Source organism: Lepidochelys olivacea (genome assembly GCF_965140295.1).
Source record: "Lepidochelys olivacea isolate rLepOli2 genome assembly, chromosome: 9".
NCBI classification, from domain to species: Eukaryota; Metazoa; Chordata; order Testudines; family Cheloniidae; genus Lepidochelys; species Lepidochelys olivacea.
In genome coordinates, this window is record NC_140419.1 from 35,805,620 (window position 1) to 35,826,685 (window position 21,066).

Sequence of the window (21,066 nt, forward strand, 5' to 3'; positions counted from 1 at the left end):
CACCTTTATAGAGGCTACTTCAACGAGTCACAGTAAAGTTTGTGTTGAACACAATCTCTTGCTTAGAACTATTTCTGAACAAATGGAAATTTAATGTTCAACAGTTTAAGTTTTGGTGACATTTCTCCCCTCCCCCCCTCCCCAAAGACCTGGCCACAAGGCCAAGACCACGGTATTATAAATTAGGAGTAAATGGGCTGTTCTTCCAAACCTCCAAGCCAAGAGCAGTCAGGCAAACCTACCTTTGTGTCCCCTTACTGGCCAAACTTGGGAAACAAGCTGTTATTTAGAGACTTGGTAAATAAAAGAACTTTACATCTAAACTCGAGCTGTGAGAGAAGAGTGAATCAAGAGTCCCAGCGAGACACAGGCAATATATCTAGAAAGCTACACCAATGCCTAATAGTTCAACAGTAGTTCCTAAATGATGCACAACATGCTGTTAGGTGAAGAGAAATACCCCTTAGGATTTTAAAGTTGGTTTAAAAACAAATAACTACACGCATTTACTGCACCATTGCTTAAGAAATATTTACTTCAGTGGCTTCCTTTTATTAGTCCCTAAAATTTACCATTTATCTTCCAGGCCACCTGATTCATTAGATGAAACTTAACAAAAAACACTTATTTTCAGTCCTTCACCACTATTCCTCCCAAAGAAAAGGGCACTTCACATATTCCACTAATGCCTTTAAAATAAAGAAAAGGCCCAGCATGCAGCAGTAGCCAGTGGAGTGAGTGGATACTGAGCTGTATCATGACAGGTGTTATATTAACCTGAGGCAGGTCAGTTGGCTAGGCTCAGGAAACAGAGTTCAGTCTCTTTGTAAGGACTCCTGTGTGTCACATCTCTATCACAAGGTGTGGACCTTGCTCCTCCCTCTCCCACTTCCTGACACAAGAGAAGGTTTCTGCCATAAAACAGTTGGCCCATCTGTGAGGATCTCCCAGGAAAAATCTAGTCAACAAAGATTTAACCCTGTGGATAAATGATTAATTTATCTCTTCCCTTTGAATGTATTGATTCATTTGTCACAGGGTTTAAAAACATATTTGGGGAAAGGAGAATTAAAATAAAATAAAATTTAAAAAAAACTTAACTAAACCAAAAGGCTGAGTCAGCTCCAACATAAAGGAGAATAGGGAAGATTCTCATTACCCAATCCTTTCATTGTTGTTATCAATTATTTGTATTATAGAGCATTCAAATTCCATCCAAGACCAGGGCCTCCTGGCACTAGGCAATTACAGATACATAGTATGAGGTATGAAAAGAGGTTGCAATCTAAACAGACAATACACATAAGGAGTAGCAGAAATGAGATAGTATTGTTCAATTTTATAGCTGGGGAACTGAGACACAAGGAAAGGAAAGTCCTAGTCTTGTAAAGACTAACCCACATGGTTAACTATAAGAATGTAAGAAGTTTCATTGTCTTCAACTTAGGGTATAGCCATTCTTCTATCTGGAGGTGTAATTTTTGCAACTCAGGGAGATAGCCAAGTTATCTCTGAATGAGCTCGCACACTAAAAAGACATTGTAGCCATGGTGGTGCGAGTGGTGGGAAGGGCTAGCTGCCCTGCATACGTAACCATCCAAGATTCTAGGTACATAGGGTGGCTCCTCCCTCGTCTTGCGTTGCCATGGCTACACTCTGTCTTTTTTAGTAGACACATTATAATCATTATTAATTTTTGTATCATTTTTATTGGTGTAAAACTTAGTCAAATATCATTGCAGGATTTCAGTCATTCTATCAAAGGGCCAACCAAGCTATCCCAAACATGAATCCCCATGTTGTTGATTCTAAATCCAGGGTCAGAGAAGTGTGGGAAAAGTTTTCTTACCTTGATTTTGCTGCACATATGCTGCCCCCTGCCACCTCCCATAAAGATGTATTGTGAAATCAGTGTAGAGCTGAGTTCACTGTTCCTGTGTCTTCTCCATGTACTGTCACATGGCAGCATGCAATGATAGCAGCAGGGAGTGTACAGAGCATGGAAATGCAGAGCCCTGACTCTTAACTGGAGATAGGGGAATGGTTTAGAAAAAATAGAATGTTCATCCAACCAAAACTTCTCAGAATTTTTGTAAAAATATCAGACCTTTTGAAACCCTTTTAACATTATTATATGTCTCTGCACTATCTGGTTCAGGCTAGGACTGGAAAGAGAAATATCTGCATCCCAGGAGTGAGAATGAATTCATGACAGGTTTCAGAGTAACAGCCGTGTTAGTCTGTATTCGCAAAAAGAAAAGGAGTACTTGTGGCACCTTAGAGACTAACCAATTTATTTGAGCATGAGCTTTCGTGAGCTACAGCTCACTTCATCGGATGCATACCGTGGAAACTGCAGCAGACTTTATATTCTCTGTGTATATACAGAATATTCTCTGTGTATATATAAAGTCTGCTGCAGTTTCCACGGTATGCATCCAATGAAGTGAGCTGTAGCTCATGAAAGCTCATGCTCAAATAAATTGGTTAGTCTCTAAGGTGCCACAAGTACTCCTTTTCTTTTTAATGAATTCATGGAAGTCTCAAGAGAGACATACTATCCCAATGCAATTTGCAGATCAGTTCTGAGATTCTGAGAAGGATCCCGATTTAGGGTAATTGGACTGGGAGTCAAGAAATTTGGGCACTGCTCCCAGCTCTGCCATTGATTTACTGTGGCCTGAGGCAAGTCCATTAAACTATACCTGAATTTTCCCATCTATAAATGGATATAATTATAGTTAACTTACGTTGTAAAGTACTTCAGAGTCTGTGCAAGAAACATACTTTATAAATGCTAAGTATAGTGTCACTAAATATTATCATAGAAAAACAAACCTGTTGACAGTCCACCATTATTCCTGATTTCTGTGCACATCTTCATGTGGAAAGATAGCCTAGAAGCAGGAGAGGAAGTGGTGAAGGGAAAAAAGGAAAAATAAATGGGAGAGGAAGGGGATAGGGCAGAGAGAAAGTAAGGGGATGAATAACAATTGTAATATATGAAATATACAGAGCAAATTTGATCCCAAAGCACATCCGAAAAAAAGAAAAGAATTGGACAGAAAAGTAAAGAGAGAAAGGGAGAGAAGGAAATGAAAAAAAAATGCTCCACAAATGAAGAGAAGAATAAAACAACCAGTTGTCACAGAGAGAAAAATCTCAATTTAAAGGTGACAGGTGTGTAATTTTGTTTTAAAGGGAAAGCTAGCCCATAAAAGAGATGTTTTTAGGTTTAAAAAGTAATTGCCAGATGTTTTCATTCATGCCTTTGAGCAGTGTTTCTTTTCAGTTCTCTAGTTTTTGTAAATTTTATTTAGCTTCATGCTGTTTCATTGCCGACACTCTGTCAGCTATCACTGTAGTACTGAGTAATGTTGGCCCATCACCGCTCTATTAGCTATTCAATTTTTTGCCTTGCTGGGGGCAGGTTACTTATTATTAAGCAAGACAGACTATGTATGTCTGACTATGTGGCCACTTTGGTGACAGGCTAAAGTAACCCAGACTGATTTGCAAGAGAGAGGTGACCAGTTCTCTACCCAAGGTTATAGAGATCATTTTTAAAACACAAAAGCAATGTACAGAGGGCATGGGGGTTACTTTGAGGTGGGAGAGAGTGGAGATACTCCACTATATGGGCCCAAGTCATTGAGTCCACCCCCAAGAGCTGGGGTAGAGGGAGCTAACGAAACTTCAGTATAGCAGTTATGGCCACTTAGTAGCTCTGTTGCCCAACTGCAACCTGAAAGCAGAGAAATGGCTTATCCTGGGGTCCTGCATATGGCTCTCGAAGCAAAAATTGCTTCTTTAGATCTTCTGCCTCCGGGGTGTGCTCCAGTTCCTGTAGAAATCAATGGAAACACTTTTGTTGGATCAGGCACTTTGCATAAAGCAAAGCTGAAATGACAAACACGGATACTTTCCTCCGGCATACTAAGTGTATCACTCATTATTACCATAAACTTTTAGAATCTTGATTAGAATGATCTTTTGTTTAAAATGAACCACTACTTTACCAAGGACACTCCTTTTGCCAGTTTCAAATCTGGAGGGAGCGATGGGCCAACAAAGAAGTGCTAGTTCTTGTTCCTTGTAATATGTCTTTGACAGCAACTATTTTAATATCAAGCCATACCCTTATAGTGGCTTCACCAGATCTTTGGTTGGGGATGGGAGCAGAAAGGATAGGGCCTACCCCCTCATGAAATGAGCAGTTCCCAAATCCTGCAGAACCCCATATCTCATTATAGCCAAACCCAAACATTTAAAAATCACGAGTCAGGCTCTCCAGATATCATGAGAGTGGCTTAAAAATTAAAAGAGTTTTTAAAATCAAAGTTGAATTCTTTTTATTTGTTTTCTGGTTTGAAAGCCTTTCGGTTCATATTTTCAAGCTTTTCTTTGCAACCATGAGGTCTAGAACTCTTTTTTTTTTTTTTTAACTGAAATGGGAGATACTGTCAATCACAGAACTGCAGGATCTGGAACTTTAACAAAATATTGCAAGAATTGGCAATACTGGAAGACCAGGGTCATTCATACAGAGGCCATGTAGTTCTGTACCAGCTTTGGAGCACAGAGGACTGGCCATCCCCAACATCTTCATGGCATGGCCCGCCTGCCCACTACAGTCACCATGGAATTCCCCTGCAGAGGCTCTGTTTCACATTCAATAGATCCTGAAGTTGACAACAGGCTGGGATCACTTGGGGCTGCATTGACTTTTAAGCAGATTCCTTACACTGTTGATCGGAACATGATGCATATTTGCCCTGCCTCACTTGTGGATTCTGCAGACCGTTGTAGTGCCATCAAGGTGACACTCCTCCTTCCACTCAGAAAGGGGGAGATCAGGAGATGAGGAATTTTTCCGCTTGCAGATTCATTGGGCAAGTTCTGGCCCTTGGCTCGGAAGAATATTGCTCTAGTGATCCCTCAAGTTGAGAACGAAACTAATGGCATTCACGTAACCAGGCCTAACCAGAGAGTATTAAAATGATCAATTAATTGCTCCCTAATAAAAAATTTCATCAGAATAAATATAAAAGCCCATGATTTCACTTTTCCTCAAGAGAGTGTTGAATGCAAATCCTAATAAACAAGCAGTATTAAATTATATACCAAACAAACAGAAATAAAAGGCAGGATATTTTAAACTATTGCTTTTATTATAATTCCACTGGAGCACAAATAAATAAGCACTAAATTATTGTAAAATATTGTCAATGCACTAAAGAAAGCAGAATCTCCAAACAACATCTTATTACTTCAGAAGTATCAAAGTACAGTTAATTACATCTTACTTAAAAAAATCAAGTACAAAAATGAAAAGAAAATTATTATGTATTTATACTGTGTATATAGAAATGGCTAATAATATATGATTACAGTTATCCTCTAGCTACTCCTTACTCCTACACAATTTCAGGCACATACCTGACATTTCTAACAAAATATGAAAAAAAAAAGCAGTATGACATTCAGTTTTAAGATATCGGTAAACATATTACATTGGAATGAACACAGAATGGTTTCTTCTTCTTTAAAAACCCTGTATTTAAAAACATAATGCCATAGTCCACTAAAAGAAAAATACCATTTTATACCATTAATTTAATTTAATTTGTTAAAAAGAGCAATAAAAGTAAGCATACATTTGCTAATATACGTAAACACATTTTTAGTGCAAGAATAACGAGACCTGTGACTTTACTGTGCTTTCTTGAAATCACAGTGCACTTTACACAAATTGCTACACTATAATGTTTAACTTTAGGAATTTAAAGCAAAGTAAGTGCATACCAAACAATTTCATATATACAGTCTCCATAAGTGTGTGTAGATATGTGGCCTGTATGTATATTCAAATTGCATATTTATATAACTGCAGCTTTAATGAGCACATGTTGCTAAACACGATCATTCACCCTGTGATATAGAAACTGCTGAGACAATAGGGAATGTAGAAAATGTTTAGACACCATTTTGATGGTACGTTCTCTGCAGTGAATATTCACCTTTTATTCTCAGGCTGTGCACTCTGCCTAATGATAATGTTGTCAAATGGTCAGAGCATAAGACAGGGACCTTATCCTAGCTCTGGCTTTGATTGGCTTTGGCAAGTCACTCAGCATCTCTGCCTCAATCTCACTTTCTATAAAATAAAATGTATCCTTCCTCACATAGGTGTGTGGTTTAATTCACGTTTGTAAAGTGCTTTGAAGATAAGTGCTAAGTTCTATTTTAATTTTTCATGTGGCGTCAAACAATAATAAATATAAGCTATTGTTTGCATGGGATACAATGGTGGTCTGCAAGCATTTGGGCTAATTAACGGATGATGACTATGGTGCTGAACTATATAAGCAAAGCACTAAGTGGTTTTTGTGGTAGTTTAAATGGTCAAGCAAATCTGTTTATGACCAGAATGCTTCAGTACCATGATAATTATTCCTATAATATGTCAATATGAAAAGGATACTGTACAAAAACTTGAACGATTGTATATAAAATTGTTTATTCTCTCCCAAAGGTTTGTATTGTTGCCTCTTTTGAAGGTTTTTCAAGATGTTCCCATTGGAGGCATGAATGTCAGTGATGAACAACTGCTCTTGGGGAATACTTCCAAAGGGAATATTAAAGTTTTTAAAATGACTAATTGCTTAAGGAAATGTGTACAAGAAGTATCATGACTGAACACATACACACAGAAAGATTTGGTGCAGTTTGTGAAAGGGACCAAGTGAAAAAAAATCTCACATTGATTATATGAAAGTCTTTTCTTGGCATATAATCACCCATAACAAGGAAGATAATGCATTTCACCATTCTAAACATTTTCTGAGTAATGAACCTGTTATCTCAACATATTCCGCATGACTAGCAAGTCATTCTCTTTCCAGCAGATTCTGGAGCATTGCAAGATCTCTTGAGTTTTTCTTCTGCCATTTTCTTTCTTTTATGAAAAAAATGAGTAGGCAGAATATACAATTGGTGCCTTTTGGGTACAAGATTTATTTAAAGATTCCTTCACAATTTGTGGTTTTTATGTTTTCTGTCTTTTGGATTGTGGGGGCTTCTTTAAATTTTCATCTAAATTTTGTACCCATTTCAGCCTCTGTATATCCAACAACACACACACATTTCATATATACAGTATGTATATAGATGAGAGTGTGTATGTGTGCATATATGCACCTATACATATACACACACATTATAGCATAATGCTAATATACATACACACATATGAACACACACTTTTATCTTATACAGAAATCCTCAATTTGGACATCAAAATATACATTAGTTAATTAGTTATAAAATATTTAAAAACTTTATTATTATTTCAGAGACTGGAAAGAAACTACTACTGATAAAGTGTTACTCAAACTTTAGTAATATAGATTACAAAAAAACCCTACTAAAATTGGTCATTTTTGGTTTTTTTGATCAGCAGTGATGCCCAGGGCATTGCTGCAATATAGTTTCAAAGAAAAGCCAATATGACAATAAGTTCAAACAACACATTTTTTCTTCTCAGAGAATATAATTTTAAAGGACTATTAAAGAGGAATTTTCATGCTGCCAAATTTCAGAAGCATCGATAGAACTTTAAATATACAAAATATATGTGATAGCATCATTTTATCACTCCATGGCAATACGGATATTGTTCACCCTAAAGCGTTTCTTTTGGAAGATATTTTAATGCACAGCTCTCACCCTCATATGCAATATAAGCCATCTCTTTCTCCTGTTAAAACCAAGAGGTCATAATTCTTTGGTCATGACATAGCATTCTCTTAGGATGGGTGTGATGTCACAGAGGACTATGACCCAATTATCTGATCAGCCAGGAACAGGAAATGGTTACGTGAGAGAAAGGTGCTCTGTGGGTCTGATCCAAAGCCAAGTGAAGCCAATGGGAGTCTTTCCATTGATGTCAATGGAGTTTGGGTCAGGCCTTTTTAAATAATGCTTTCCAATTTGATACAGACCCAACTAGGGATGTTTGGGGTACTTAAAAATAATGTAAACAGATTTTGTTACCTTTACTTTCTGGACCAAAGACAAATGTGGACAGGAATCATGGGTGCATTGCCACTGTTTTAACCTGCTAAACAATGGGTTAACTCATTATCATGTGATGTACAGTTCTTAGTCACAGTGAACCATGGTCTCCTCTAGTCAGCAGAATAAAAGAAGGAAGAGCCTTTAGACCTTTCTGCAGTAAATTTTGTTTACTTGGTTAGCCAAATGTAGCCTAGGAACTATCACTGGAGACTTTAATAACTGATTGACATAAAAAGAAGGGCAATTTATAATAGTAAATTTACCAAAAATCTGATGCAGAACAACTCTTTTTTAATGCAATTTGGACATCCAAATTAAGCATTTTTATTTGCATTGTTTACAGTTTTTACTACTTCCTGCCAAAACCTTTCCCAGAAGAACAAAAGCAACGGATGTCTCTAATGAATATGACTCTAGTGAACTTCTACAGCCCTAGCACCAGGTTGATTTGTACATTGTACTTGTTAAACAAAAGTACAACCACATGCTTTTGTACAGAGGCCAAATTTAGGCAGGTAAGATCATTAAAAATGACAACAACAAAAAAGAGCATTAGGATACCACATATAAAATAGTTAATAAAACAATATAACAGTAATTATATTATATAGTAAAATTCTTCATAAATTTTTGAATTATATATTTTAAACAGTGTATTAGTTCAGGTGTTTTCAATAGATTGGCAAAATATTTACATTTCAATATCTTCTGGATCCAAAAAAATCCTTAATAAATATGCATGCCTTAATCAGCTGGCAATCTATACTTTTCCTTTAAATTGACAGGTGAGCACCACATTGGTATGTTTTTCACTAAGTAGTTCGTCACCTGCAGATTAAGTTTCATGTCACAGGCATTGCCTTATTAAGAAAGGAGGCTACTTGTGCATCTTACAACATTGTGGTGATGGCATCAGCAACAGTCTGGTCATATCGCTGTGTCCCAGAAAACAGTTTGTTGTTTGGAATAAGGAGGAGGGCTGTATTTCTTGGTCCCAGTGTTCTTCTTCCAACTCGGCAAAATGGGCATGCTGTCCTGTTTGCAAAGTCCTTTCTCTGATTTCTGTCGAGCCTTTATTTCTTTGCACAAACAACGCTTTTTCTCAATCATTTCCAGCATTGTATGGTCCCCATGCAACCACTGCATACATGTCACCTATCAAAAAAATAATGCATACAAATAACTGCTTAGCCATAGATTATATTTAGAGTGTTGGCTCCTTGTGGTTACCATGATGTTTGTGAAGGATTATCCATGATTTTATGAACACAAAATCCTTATGCACTAAAAGGAATAAACACAAAAATCTACTTATATATACTAGACAAAGACATAAAGGGAAAATAAAAATAATCCTTGTTAACATTGCAAGCCTAATGCAAGCTAATAAGGTAACTGTTTTTGCCAAATGACGGCTGTTTATTTCTGGATTTTAAATAATATAGATCTTTAAAAGGCACATGGATCTTACCAATATCCTACAGTGTTGAAGGTAAAAATTCTATCCACTCAAAACCATGTTTTATGATGCCTGCCAAATCCAATTTGTCACATTAGAACTGTGGTGTTAATATAAATATAAAGCTAAATACGTTTGGGATTTTTTGTATGATTTAATGAATCCTATTCCGGTCAGATGGTTTAACCTATGCTGTTCTTTGAAGTGTTTCATTAACAAAAAAGCAGAAAGTTGTTTTAAATCTGAACATCTTCATTCATTCACTCTATTGCAAACTATGGTCCTGATCCAGCAAAGCAGTTAAGCATTTGCTTAGTTAAAAGCATATGGGTCATCCTGCTGAAGTCAGGGGAAATAGCTTCTTATCAGTTCAGTGGGGCGACTCATAAATATCGTATGAAGTGCATCACTGGATTGGGGCCTAAACAGCTAACTTTCAAATGTGTCAGTAAATGGATCAATGGATTTTGAGCATATCCTTGCTGTACATCTGCTTGTGTGCACAGATCAGGTAACTCTGCTTTTAGCAAACTTGATGTGCATATAAAAGTGCTGGTTTGTGTGTCAAGATGTGTATTTTGCCTATGCCTTTAACCGCACAGTTGCTCTTGTATAACTGTGAGGCTAAATTTGGAGGCACAGTTTTCATGGCTCTTCTGAACTTGTAGTGAAAATGTATATACTGTAAGCTAATATGGAGAATACGTTTTAAGTTTCACAAGAAATGTTTGTTTACAATTAACTTTATACAGGTAAACATAATCTATGGGCATTCTTTCACCTCCAGGTATGGCAAACAACAGTTTAGAAAAGCACAAAGGCCCTGGTCATTGTTGAAGTCAATGGAGAACCTTCCATTGATATCAATGGGCAATTGTTAATTTGAAATCTACTCAGTAAAAAAGAGAGAGGGAGAGAGAAAGAATAAAAAAAATTGGCACTGCACCTGCCCCTGAGTTCACAAAACAGGAGAAAATGAGTAACCAAGCAGGCAGACCTAGCAGAAATATTAATTATGCACACAGTGATCTCAGTCGCACAAAATAGACAAATTGAAAAAAACAGAAACCCATATATTTTGCTTACAAATGACTTTCAATAAGAGTATTGTTACTTGCAATGCTGGTTTTCAGACAAAACCATGTTCCTTTAAACTGACACAACAAATTCTTCACCTTGACTTCCGTTTAGGATAGGATTTTGTGCAGTACTGTTTTTGGAAGAGCTGATGACAGTGTAATCCTAAACCAGATTAGATATGAGATGTGGTATGGAACATTCTTGCTAACCTAGAATAATGCAGGTAACATATGTACAGCATACCTTTCCTGAACTGAATGAAGTTAAAAGTCAACTAGGAGCCTCATCTGCTTTGCAATTTCTATTTGAGGGTTTGGCTCTCACTTTAGGCGTGTTGTGTCATTTACGACAGACTCCATATGGCAGATGTCATGGTGAGTCAACAAAGTTATTAGACTTGTTATGAGCGCTTTGGGCCTGATCTAAAGCTTGTTGAAGTCAGTGGAGAGATTCCCATTGGCTTCAATGGACTTTGGATCCGAACCCGTGTGACTAAGAGTTTTCCTTGCCACTCTGTCCAAGTGCAATATTTTATTACATACACAGTTGTGTCTTCTTTTTTGTTGGATCCCTCAATGTGGCAGGCCAGGCGCATAGTCTGCACACAATTCGTCAAACAGAATATCCAAAATATATGACCGCATACCAGCATCTGGGCAGAGTTTGACCGAACAGACACTTGAGAGTGGATTTCACTTACAGGCATGCGGAAATACCCTTTTTTTTACCCACCCAGTAAGGGAACAGTGCAAGTTCTAATATGAAATGTATGCCTTATACTATACTCATCAGCTGTAATGCACTGGAAAGCCATCATCAGCACATACCATTACTATCAAGAATAAATTTAATTCATGTTTTCATCCACACACTCGCCCCATTGTGCTCTATTAGAGTTTGCCTAGTTCGATATTTTCTAATGGATTAAGACTTTCACATGCTTTGAAGGAACTGAAGCTGAATCTTTACATCCTAAAAAGTAAAACACCAATTGCAAATCCCTAAAGATGGAAATGGTATTCCAGAATTTGTCTGCATATTAGCAGCCACAAAACAGCTCTGGAATTCCCTGTATCACTGAGCTAAAATAAACTCAAGTACAGAGAATGCAACATTCTTTTGTATTGGTTAGAGCTAGATGAATAGTTCGTAAAGAGCAATTTACTTCATGTCCAATCTATGAGATATCTGAATGCCCTTAACTCCCTGAGAGGAGATACTCAGCTTCTTTGATGTTTAGCATGCAAAGGTTTCTCCTCCAGGATAAATGATGTGTGTATGAAAGCCAAGAAAGAAAAGTTAGTGTCCTCTGTAATCAGCCTTACATCATTATTTGACAAAAGAAACCTGCCTGTAAGCTTTTCTAAAACAAATCTAAATCATACCGGTATCCTTTATTTAAGCAAGATCATTTACCACAAGTTGTGTCATCCCTTAACCAACATATATTTGCAACACATTTAAGGCTTTTGTAAAGAAACACATTGCACAACTTGCATTACGCAACCAAAAACATATGACCAATAATAAAATAATCATATGATAATATTAGACGTGTGTGTGTGTGTGTATACACATCTGAACATATATATTATACATAAAAACATTGTTTATATTAAAAATAAGTCACAGAGATCTGAAACAACTGGGCAGGAAAGAAGAAAAATGGAGAGGTATGGCATTCTGGTTTAGCTTGATTTAGGGCCTAGTTGTCAAAATAAGGCCTCTAATTTTGTGCACATAATCATTTCTATGAGGGCCTCCATTCATGGTAATTTGCATGCACACAACATTTAAGCATGATGCTTAAGTATGTGAATAGTAAAATGTATGGGAGAAATCATGTGCCCAAATGATTGTCTGAACAACATTGTCAGAGCAAAATTGGAAAATGTGGCCTTAGATGTAAACATTACATTTTAAAAAGGCCAGTCCATTTTGAGGGCCTGATCCTGCACCCATGGAAGTCAATGGGAATTTTGCCATTAATTTATACAGGAGTACGTTCAGCTCCTTATATGACCATATGCCTTTTAGAATGCCCTGAAATAGCAAATTAAAAAAGCCACATATGAAGGTTTTTGAAAATGGGAGAATGAGGATCTCAGCTTGGGACCTTCAACTCCAAATAACATTTCTGAAGGGGGAAAACTATCATGAAAGTTTTGAAAAAGAAATCAGTCTAGTGGTTAAAAAGAAAGGCCTGTGAGCCAAGAGATGTGGGTTCCATTTTAGCTGTGTTATCAGATTTCTGGATGATCTTGGAAAATCAACTAACCTTAGTGCCTCAGTTTTCTCATTTGTAAAAATGTATTGGTATTTACCTCCCAAAGCTGTCAAGACTAACTTCATTAATGTTTGCAAAATGCTATAATAGGGAAATAATAATATAATTTTTTTCAGCTCAGAGAAACCATACTTCCCAATTTTAAACTCTAATGATATTGTTTTGTCGAATTAAATTATAAAACTATGGAGTTACATTAAAAGGAAAACTATTATTCATGGGAGAAGTTTGATGAGGAGAGGTTTTATACCTTTCTTACAAACGTCTTCCTTTCTTTCTTTTCCTGACAGAAACTCGCAATGTGGAAAAATTCTGTCTCACTGATATGGAATGCAGAGGAGATGATAATTCATTAATCTTCATAAAGAACTGCAGCAAACTGTCAAAAAGTTTGGTTAATAAGCCCTGCAAAGCTTTGGGTGACATCCAGGCTCCATTTAAGTCAATGGCAAAACTCCCATTGACTTCAATGAAGCCAGGATTTCTCCCTTTGTCACTACGCAGGTTCTTCCTTATGAATCTGAATGCATTTGTTAAGGATATTGAGCCTGATCCAATGCTCTTAAAGTCAATGGGAGGCTTTCCATTGATTCTAGTGGACTTCGGATCAGGGCCATGATGAAGAATGAAATTTAAAAATCCATGTTAATGCAGAAATCACATGCGGGAAAACTCTTTGCTGATACAGGAGGCAACTTTCAGGGTGCCTCATTTTGAACAGAAATTGTATTGTTGTTTTATTTGGTGTCTGTAACTTAGTCATGAGCTACGGAGGTGATTACATCAAAGAGATGGAATTGGGGAGCAAGTAAGAGAGGGAGAGATTTGGCTCCCCAAAACAGCATTATGGAAGGGATTTTTACACCTCAAACACATCAGACAGTTGTAATTCAGGAGAGCCCTAAATAATTAGACGTTATGTGGCCATGCTGTGTGGGGTGTGAGGAGGATTGGCTCCACCTCCCAAGCAAGGGAGAAGCCACAGGCCCAATACCCTTAACAAATGTATTCAGACTCATAATGAAGACCTGCCTAGTGACGAAGGGAGAAATCCTGGCTTCACTGGACTGATGGATATCTTGCTATTAATAATATAGGATGGATATTTATACTCTTGGACCTCTCTGCAGAGAATACTGATATCCTACCTGTGAAAGGTCGCAGTGTTCTAGGGTAGCATTGGGAAATGGTTTGAATCTTTCCTCAATGCTGCATCCAAAGGTCAGTAATGAGCAACTGTACCTCTGCCACCAAACCCCCTTCACCTGTGGAGCACCATTCTATTCTGTAGAACTCCTGCCTTATTCAGTATTCACATGCAGCCAATAGGAGAAATTCTGAGGCTTCCTTTGCGCCTACATGTCAACAATATGGCAATGACATAACTCTGCTGTTCACACCCCATGATAACACCACTGTCACCCAGCCATCTCAGTGTTTAGCTAGAGTAGCACATGGAGTAGGAAGAGCAGGCAGAAATTAAATCCTAGTGAGATGAAAGTAATGCTGACGAGTAGAAGAAGCACTTCAACCAGCTTGCTAACAGAGTGATGCATCAGCCAGTCAAAGATGTGTGCCCACAAGGCATCAACACAGACCAATTTTTTTTTCAACTTCTCACTGCCATCGCTAATATTGGACATGCCTGATTCTGCGAGAAATCCATACTACCCCCTCCAAGTGGTTAGGAAACTGCATCTCAACCTTACTGTTGACACCTAGCTTTGACCATGCATGCTTCCTTGGATTATTACAACGCAAGTTTTTAGACATGAAAGCATCAGCCCTGAAAAAACTCTGACTGGTGCAGAATACACCTCCTCAGAATCATGGCATACTATGAGCACATTTCCTCTGCACTCCACTGCCTCCCTTTAGATAGAACATCACATCAGAGTGTCTCATTCCTTATTTTAAAGGTTCTAAATGGTCAAGGGGCTCAAGATGCCTAAAAGCTTCATTCACTCTCCTGGACTTTGACCACTCTTGGCAGTCCATTCCTCATAACAAAGCTGTTTCCATCAGGACAAACTCTAATGAGCTGGAGACAGGCCTTTCTAAAAGGTGGGTTTAAAACTGTGGAATTCACTCCCACAGGAACTAACGATGACACAAACATCAATACTTTCCAGTACAAATGCAAAACTCATAGTTTGACCTTGCTTTCTTACAAAGCTACATATCACAGATATGTTTTTTTTTAAAATATAGGCTATTGAAAGAGAAAGGAAGGAAGGGAAGCAAAATGCTAACTGTTTATTCTTAACTCAAGGAAGTGCTCAGATAGCTGAGTGATGGGCATGGTATAAGAATCTAAGCAGAATAGAATTTTAAAGGAAAATAGGGAATGTTCTCCTAGAAGCTTCTACTGCAGCAGATAATACTTACAGTCATGAGTCAGAAGGCAAAGCTACAAGGTCAGGAAAGAATTATGAGAATATTACCAGGGCACTACAAACACACTTAGAAACCACGAATTTCTTGACAGGGAGATGACTGAATATAAGTACTTGGGGCAGAACTTCAGCCATCATAAATGGGCATAGCTCCATTGAGTCCTAAGCGGCTGCTTACACCCACATCAACTAAGGATCAGGGCCCTATATTCCAGAGTGATAGACAAACAAATGAGATAGATGGATAAGAAAGGCAGGTAAGGGTGTGTATGGCATTAATTACAACAACAAAAAGATTTTTAAATCAAGAAAAATAAGTACAATGAATGCAACAATTCTTTTCCTTTGTTAAACTAAGCAGGTTAATTTTGTTTTGATAGAGGGAGTAATAAGCATGCGTGGAATAAGGTCAGAAGGAAATATTTTTGACATCCCGACTAATAATATTAAGCAGTTACTGCTAGATACAGCCCTCATCACTCATTAGCTATAGCCATTAGAAACAGTTATTCCCCCATATCTTTTGTCAGTAAATGATACAAAGTCTTGTATTTTAATATGAGATGCTTCTCTGCTGACTTTCAAGAGTCTGGACACTCAACATATAACACAAGACATAAATTGTGTTAACACACTAAACAAACACTTCTTTAGTAGTTAGTAAATACATATACATAACTGAAAAAATATGGAAACACCTTCAAGTTACGTACATACCAAACCATATCCAACAAAAGCAAAAGCATGAAGGAAAGAGAGGGGGAGAGAGAAAGGAAGACGGGACTGAACATATAAAATGAAAAACGCTCGGTATCAGGTCTGTGAACCTGTTTCTCTATTAGGCATAGTAACTTTGTCTGTTCAGGTAATATCTGTTGTTGAATTTCACCCCTAAGGCTTATGTGCCCCCTAAGTCCCACATGAGTTCTGTTTCGACGGATTAAATGATGCGTAAGGTAGGCTCATGCTGGTTCTCTGCACGGGGGTTAGCTTCATCCTACATATCATATTTTCAGAGCTGGTTGAAAAATAGGATGTAATTTGCAAAAAAAAACTTCATGAAAATCTGGTTTAATTTTTGTTGTTGACTTTCATGAAAAAATTATTGAAATTTTACAGCCAGCTCTACAGCAAGTCACAAACCAGGCCAAAAATGTTGACATTATTTTCATTATTTAAAATTTTGATGAAAAATTGCAAACATTATCAACCAATGGTATATTTCATACTTTGGACCCTTTTTTATCCTGTGTGAACTTTTTCCATGATCCAAATAGAGCATCTCTTACTAATGCTCATATCAAGGCATTGTGAAGAACAGATTAGATTATGTAATGTTCCATTTTCTTATGTTCTCAGCAGGGAAGTCTTTGCTGTTGGGAGGCTTGCTTGTTTGTTTTTAATATGGTTGGAATATTAGGTGGTATTTGAAGCTCTAGCCAATAAGGCATGCCCATACTTCAATGGGTGTTTCCATAATTTTTTCCCCAGTACTGTATAATCACACTTACTTTGCTGTAACTGTACAGGTTATTAGGCTGAGGAAGAGGCTGTTCTCTTCTGGTCCTTGAGGTTTTCTTCCCTCTCCTATTGGATGGGCAGTGGGGCTGACTCTTCATTTACGGAAGTATGGGGAAAACCAAATAATGCTTATGTGATCATGAATGTCATGTACAGATATGCCCTTTTTCTTCATGATTACCATATACCATACTAAAAATGACAGTCCAACATTTAATGTAAGGATATACAAAGTGATCTTAGAATGAATGAAATTAAAAACCAACCACAACATTGTTTTGAAGTGATTAGAAATGGCTTCAGCATCTGAAAACAAAGCAACAAAGCTATGTAATATGGTCTGTGAACAGTGCAACAAATGATTTCAATACAGCGAAGCATGCTATTGGTTTCCATCAGGCTAATAATAGGTGAAGAAGAAAGGCTTACTGAAAGCCACTTACCATCCTCTATGAGGAAGTGAGAATGGGCTCAGCATTGCTCCCTCCCCACTTGCCTGTTCTGACATGGCAGTCTCCACACTCTCTTTCCCACTGAGAATCTAGGTGGCACTTTCTCTTGTTTTCCAGCCATCTTGTCAACTGACGTATTTCCACTTGGAAGGGTGTGGAATCACATGACCTCTGATGTTGTCTGGGTCCCACTGGTGCATGTGGGATATGGCTATTCTATGGAGCAGTAGTTATTTCACATTCTCTGAGCTGACACACTTGGCTTGACATAACACAGATTCCCTCACCTTATATTCACAAGCAGGATTCACTCACTGCAGTAACTCAGCAGCCATCCTGTTTCAGAAAGACATAAGGTGACATCCTGATCCTTCTGGAGTCAATGAGAGTTTGGCCACTGACTTCAACTGGGCCAGGGTGTCACCAGCGGTTTGCTAAAACAAATATTAATAAAAGCAAATGTTTCAGCAAAGTCTCTTAAAGATATTTTGAACATTTATATTATGTTGTAAAGGTTTAATTTGGCTAGTCTACTAAAACCACTGCACGGCACCTGTATTGGGAGGATCAGATTCCACTTACACTTCTGCAGGTATAAAGCCAGAGTAATACCATGTAGTTACATGTTGTTACCAGTAGTTACCATGGAGTTACTCTGGATTTACACCGACATAAATGAGAGCAGAATTTGGGCCAGCATATGCAGTCATCTGCTTAGCTCTGCACTGGCTAATCAGTTATTCCACAGTTGTTATATTCAAACATGAATTGGTTATTAGTACAGTGTTACTCAATAGTGACAATATATGCAGGGATGCACAAAGCACACCAAGTGAACAGAGAAAGCAGGTGCTCTCCGCACAATGGCTAGAGCATGTGATAAATTTCCCCCGGGAGCTGAAGGCACCTCTATTTGATCTTTTCTAGACAGCATTCTGAGCCAGCCCTTGGTTACATCAGTGTTCATGCTACAGTGTTACCTATGCATTCACATGCTTATATAGCAGTCACAAATACAAAGGTTGCATTATGCATAACCAGAGAAAAGTCTTTGCCTCCAGTATTCACAAATGCTCCCTTCCAATAAGCACAATGAATAACCTCTCCATTGATGTTTGACTTGTGTAGTCCAAACATAGAGGGATGTGGGGCCATAATAGCTGAAAAAGAGATGATGCCTGCTAAAAAGAACCAAATAAAGCTCTAAGAATAGACTATATTAAGCAGTTGTTATATAGATTTTGATAGCAGCATATGTCTGATTAACATATGTGAATACACATTGGAAGTTTAAAAAACATTTATTCTCGTTTTCTTAATGCTTTTATCCTTTGCTGTCTGTGTTTCCCTTGGGATACAAGCCAGCATGAATCTATTTGGTGTTTTCGTTTATGAACCAAAATCTTTAATGTTGCTAGCACAGATCTGCAAATAAAAATTTGCTAGTTTAACCTGAGCTCCTTCTGCTATGGCAATGAAGCACAAACCTATGACAATGGTGTCTATTTGTTTCTAGTACCTAGGTGATAGAGGGTATATATTTTTAAGCAGATTTGTACATTCTGGTACATTCTGGAGGTGATTCCCCCAGGCCACAGCCATAATTTTAACATCATGATGGAAAAAATATTGTGAAGTTTTATTTGTCTCTCCCCCTACGCCCCCAAACACTACAAAAAGTATGTGTGTATGTCAAAGTTTATGCTACAGGGATATTTTATAGTAAAATTATGTGAATCATTCTTCAGGGCTTGTTCAGATCATGATATAGGCCCTAATCCAGCAAGATACTTAAGCACATAAGAAATATTATCAACTTCAGGGGGAATAATTATGTGATTAAAGTTATGAAATAAATATTAAATATTAAATAAAGCTTAAATATCTTGCTTGAATCAGGCCCACCATGATTAAAGGAATTTTAGCCTAGGTACAACTTTGCACAATTGGCCACGTACTTTGTTGTTTGCCTTCCTCTGAAGTATCAGGTTGTGATCATTGATACAGGCAGGTAATAAACAGACCAACAGTCTTTTCTGTTATGGTAAATCCCATGGTCCTAAAACTCTGCAAACTCATTTTAAATACAAATGATATTACCAGAAATGATACACAATGTCCCTATAACAACTGCTGTAGCATTTGCTGTAAATCTTGACTTATAATTTGATATAACATAAAAAGAAACCTCTTGATGTACTGTATCTTACCAAAAATATGGGTCTACCAAAAATAGAGATAGGGTAAGTTACATAGTCTTGTCTTTAAATGCTGGGTTAACAACAAGAGCAGACAAAAGTACTTGGAACTTCAGGAATTCCAGTAGATTGTGTCAGATACAAATAATCTTTATTCTCAAATTTAATTAACCAATGTTTAAACCATTTAGCATATCTGATCTCAATCTTCCAGTTTCATGATTCAGATTTCCAATTACTAACCATCACAGTTACTTCATACTAAGCAAACATAGCACGTAATCCTCAACTAGCTTTCCTTTGGTCTTTAATGTCAAATTAACTAGTTACCCTCAGACTGTTACTGTAGTTTTCAATAAAACAAACTTTTTGAATGATAAATTAACATTCCTTCATTCAGTTCTCATGCTAATAAATACATTAAGTGCACTCTTGTGCCACAGATCTTCTTGACCTGGTATTAACTTATTTAGAAGCATGACTATTCCTTATGAAAGCTAATCTAGCTATTAAACAAATGGTTTGAAATGTATTACCTGACATAGTGTTATTTAACACATCATGGACTGCAAATATTACAAATGTGCAAAGTAAGAATTATAGAACAGCAAATGTTATGTATAAAGTAGTCTTATGACATCTAATTTATGTGGCAGAGAAACATACACCACAGTCACATTGAGGCCACTCAGGAAAACCAAACCTTAGTCTATGCCTTTTCCCCAGAACTAAGAAATAAACACAGGGCTCAAGCAAACGGTGTGATACATCTTCTTGTTAACCCTGAAAATGGAGAGGGAAATGAAATATTGTGTTAGGGCCGCCAAAGGGGAGATAAGGGGCAGGCTACCCAGACACTACTGAATTTGATTGAGATAGAGACTTTTTATTACCACACAGCATTTACATTGCAGTGCCTAGAAACAAAACTATATCAGAATTTCAGCTCTTGGAAGAGAAGCAGGATAGTATAAAGAAAACACATGTTTAACTTTTCTGAATTTAATTAATCTATTTCCTGGTAATTAAGAATAAGAAGGGCCTGAGCCTTTAGCTTTTACTCCCATACACAATCCTTACTCATGCATCTAATCCCATTTGAATTAGTAGATTCCATGTGTTAATAAGGGTTGTCTAAGGCAGGACCCTTACATTCTTAGGACCCACCCCCCTGTGTTTAGGAAGGGTCTGATATAGCAATGAGTCACTCAGCAAAAGGCAGCCGGACACATACACTTAGTGAGGGACCCAGATCCCAATCTGCAGCATTGAAGTCAATGGGAGTTTTGTCATTGACTTAAAAAGGAACAAGACCGAGCCATTGGGAGGAAGAAATGGATTGTGGTGCCCCTCGATCCTTCATGTCATGTTACCACGTGACCCAAGAGAAGGGAGAGAAGCTGGCAGTAGCTGAAATTTCCAGAACTCTGATACAGGTGCTGTAAACTGTCCAGAGAAGCTCCAGATTTTTAAGCAGGGGCCAAGTTTTGTGGATCTCGGCCCAGTTTAATCTTAATCCACCCCTGCTCCTATTGATATCAGTGACAAAATTGACAGTGACTTCTGTGAGAGAAGGTTCAGTCCCAGGAGCAAC

At 37.5% G+C, this 21,066-nt stretch overlaps 1 protein-coding gene across 2 annotated transcripts in view; it reads right to left on the reverse strand.

Annotated features, from left to right (window-relative positions):
- Positions 1–8,814: 8,814 nt before the first annotated feature.
- NYAP2 (neuronal tyrosine-phosphorylated phosphoinositide-3-kinase adaptor 2) overlaps positions 8,815–21,066 on the reverse strand; it is a 176,886-nt gene continuing 164,634 nt past the window's right edge. Inside the window, exons 8-9 of one of the 2 annotated variants that reach the window (XM_084640003.1) lie at positions 16,813–16,914; positions 8,815–9,234 (exon numbers count right to left, since the gene is read on the reverse strand). In XM_084640003.1, coding sequence (XP_084496129.1) covers positions 9,007–9,234; positions 16,813–16,914 — 330 coding nt within the window. In that variant the 3' untranslated portion in view covers positions 8,815–9,006. The remainder of the gene's footprint in view (positions 9,235–16,812; positions 16,915–21,066) is intronic. The other variant, XM_084640004.1, reaches the window with a different exon arrangement.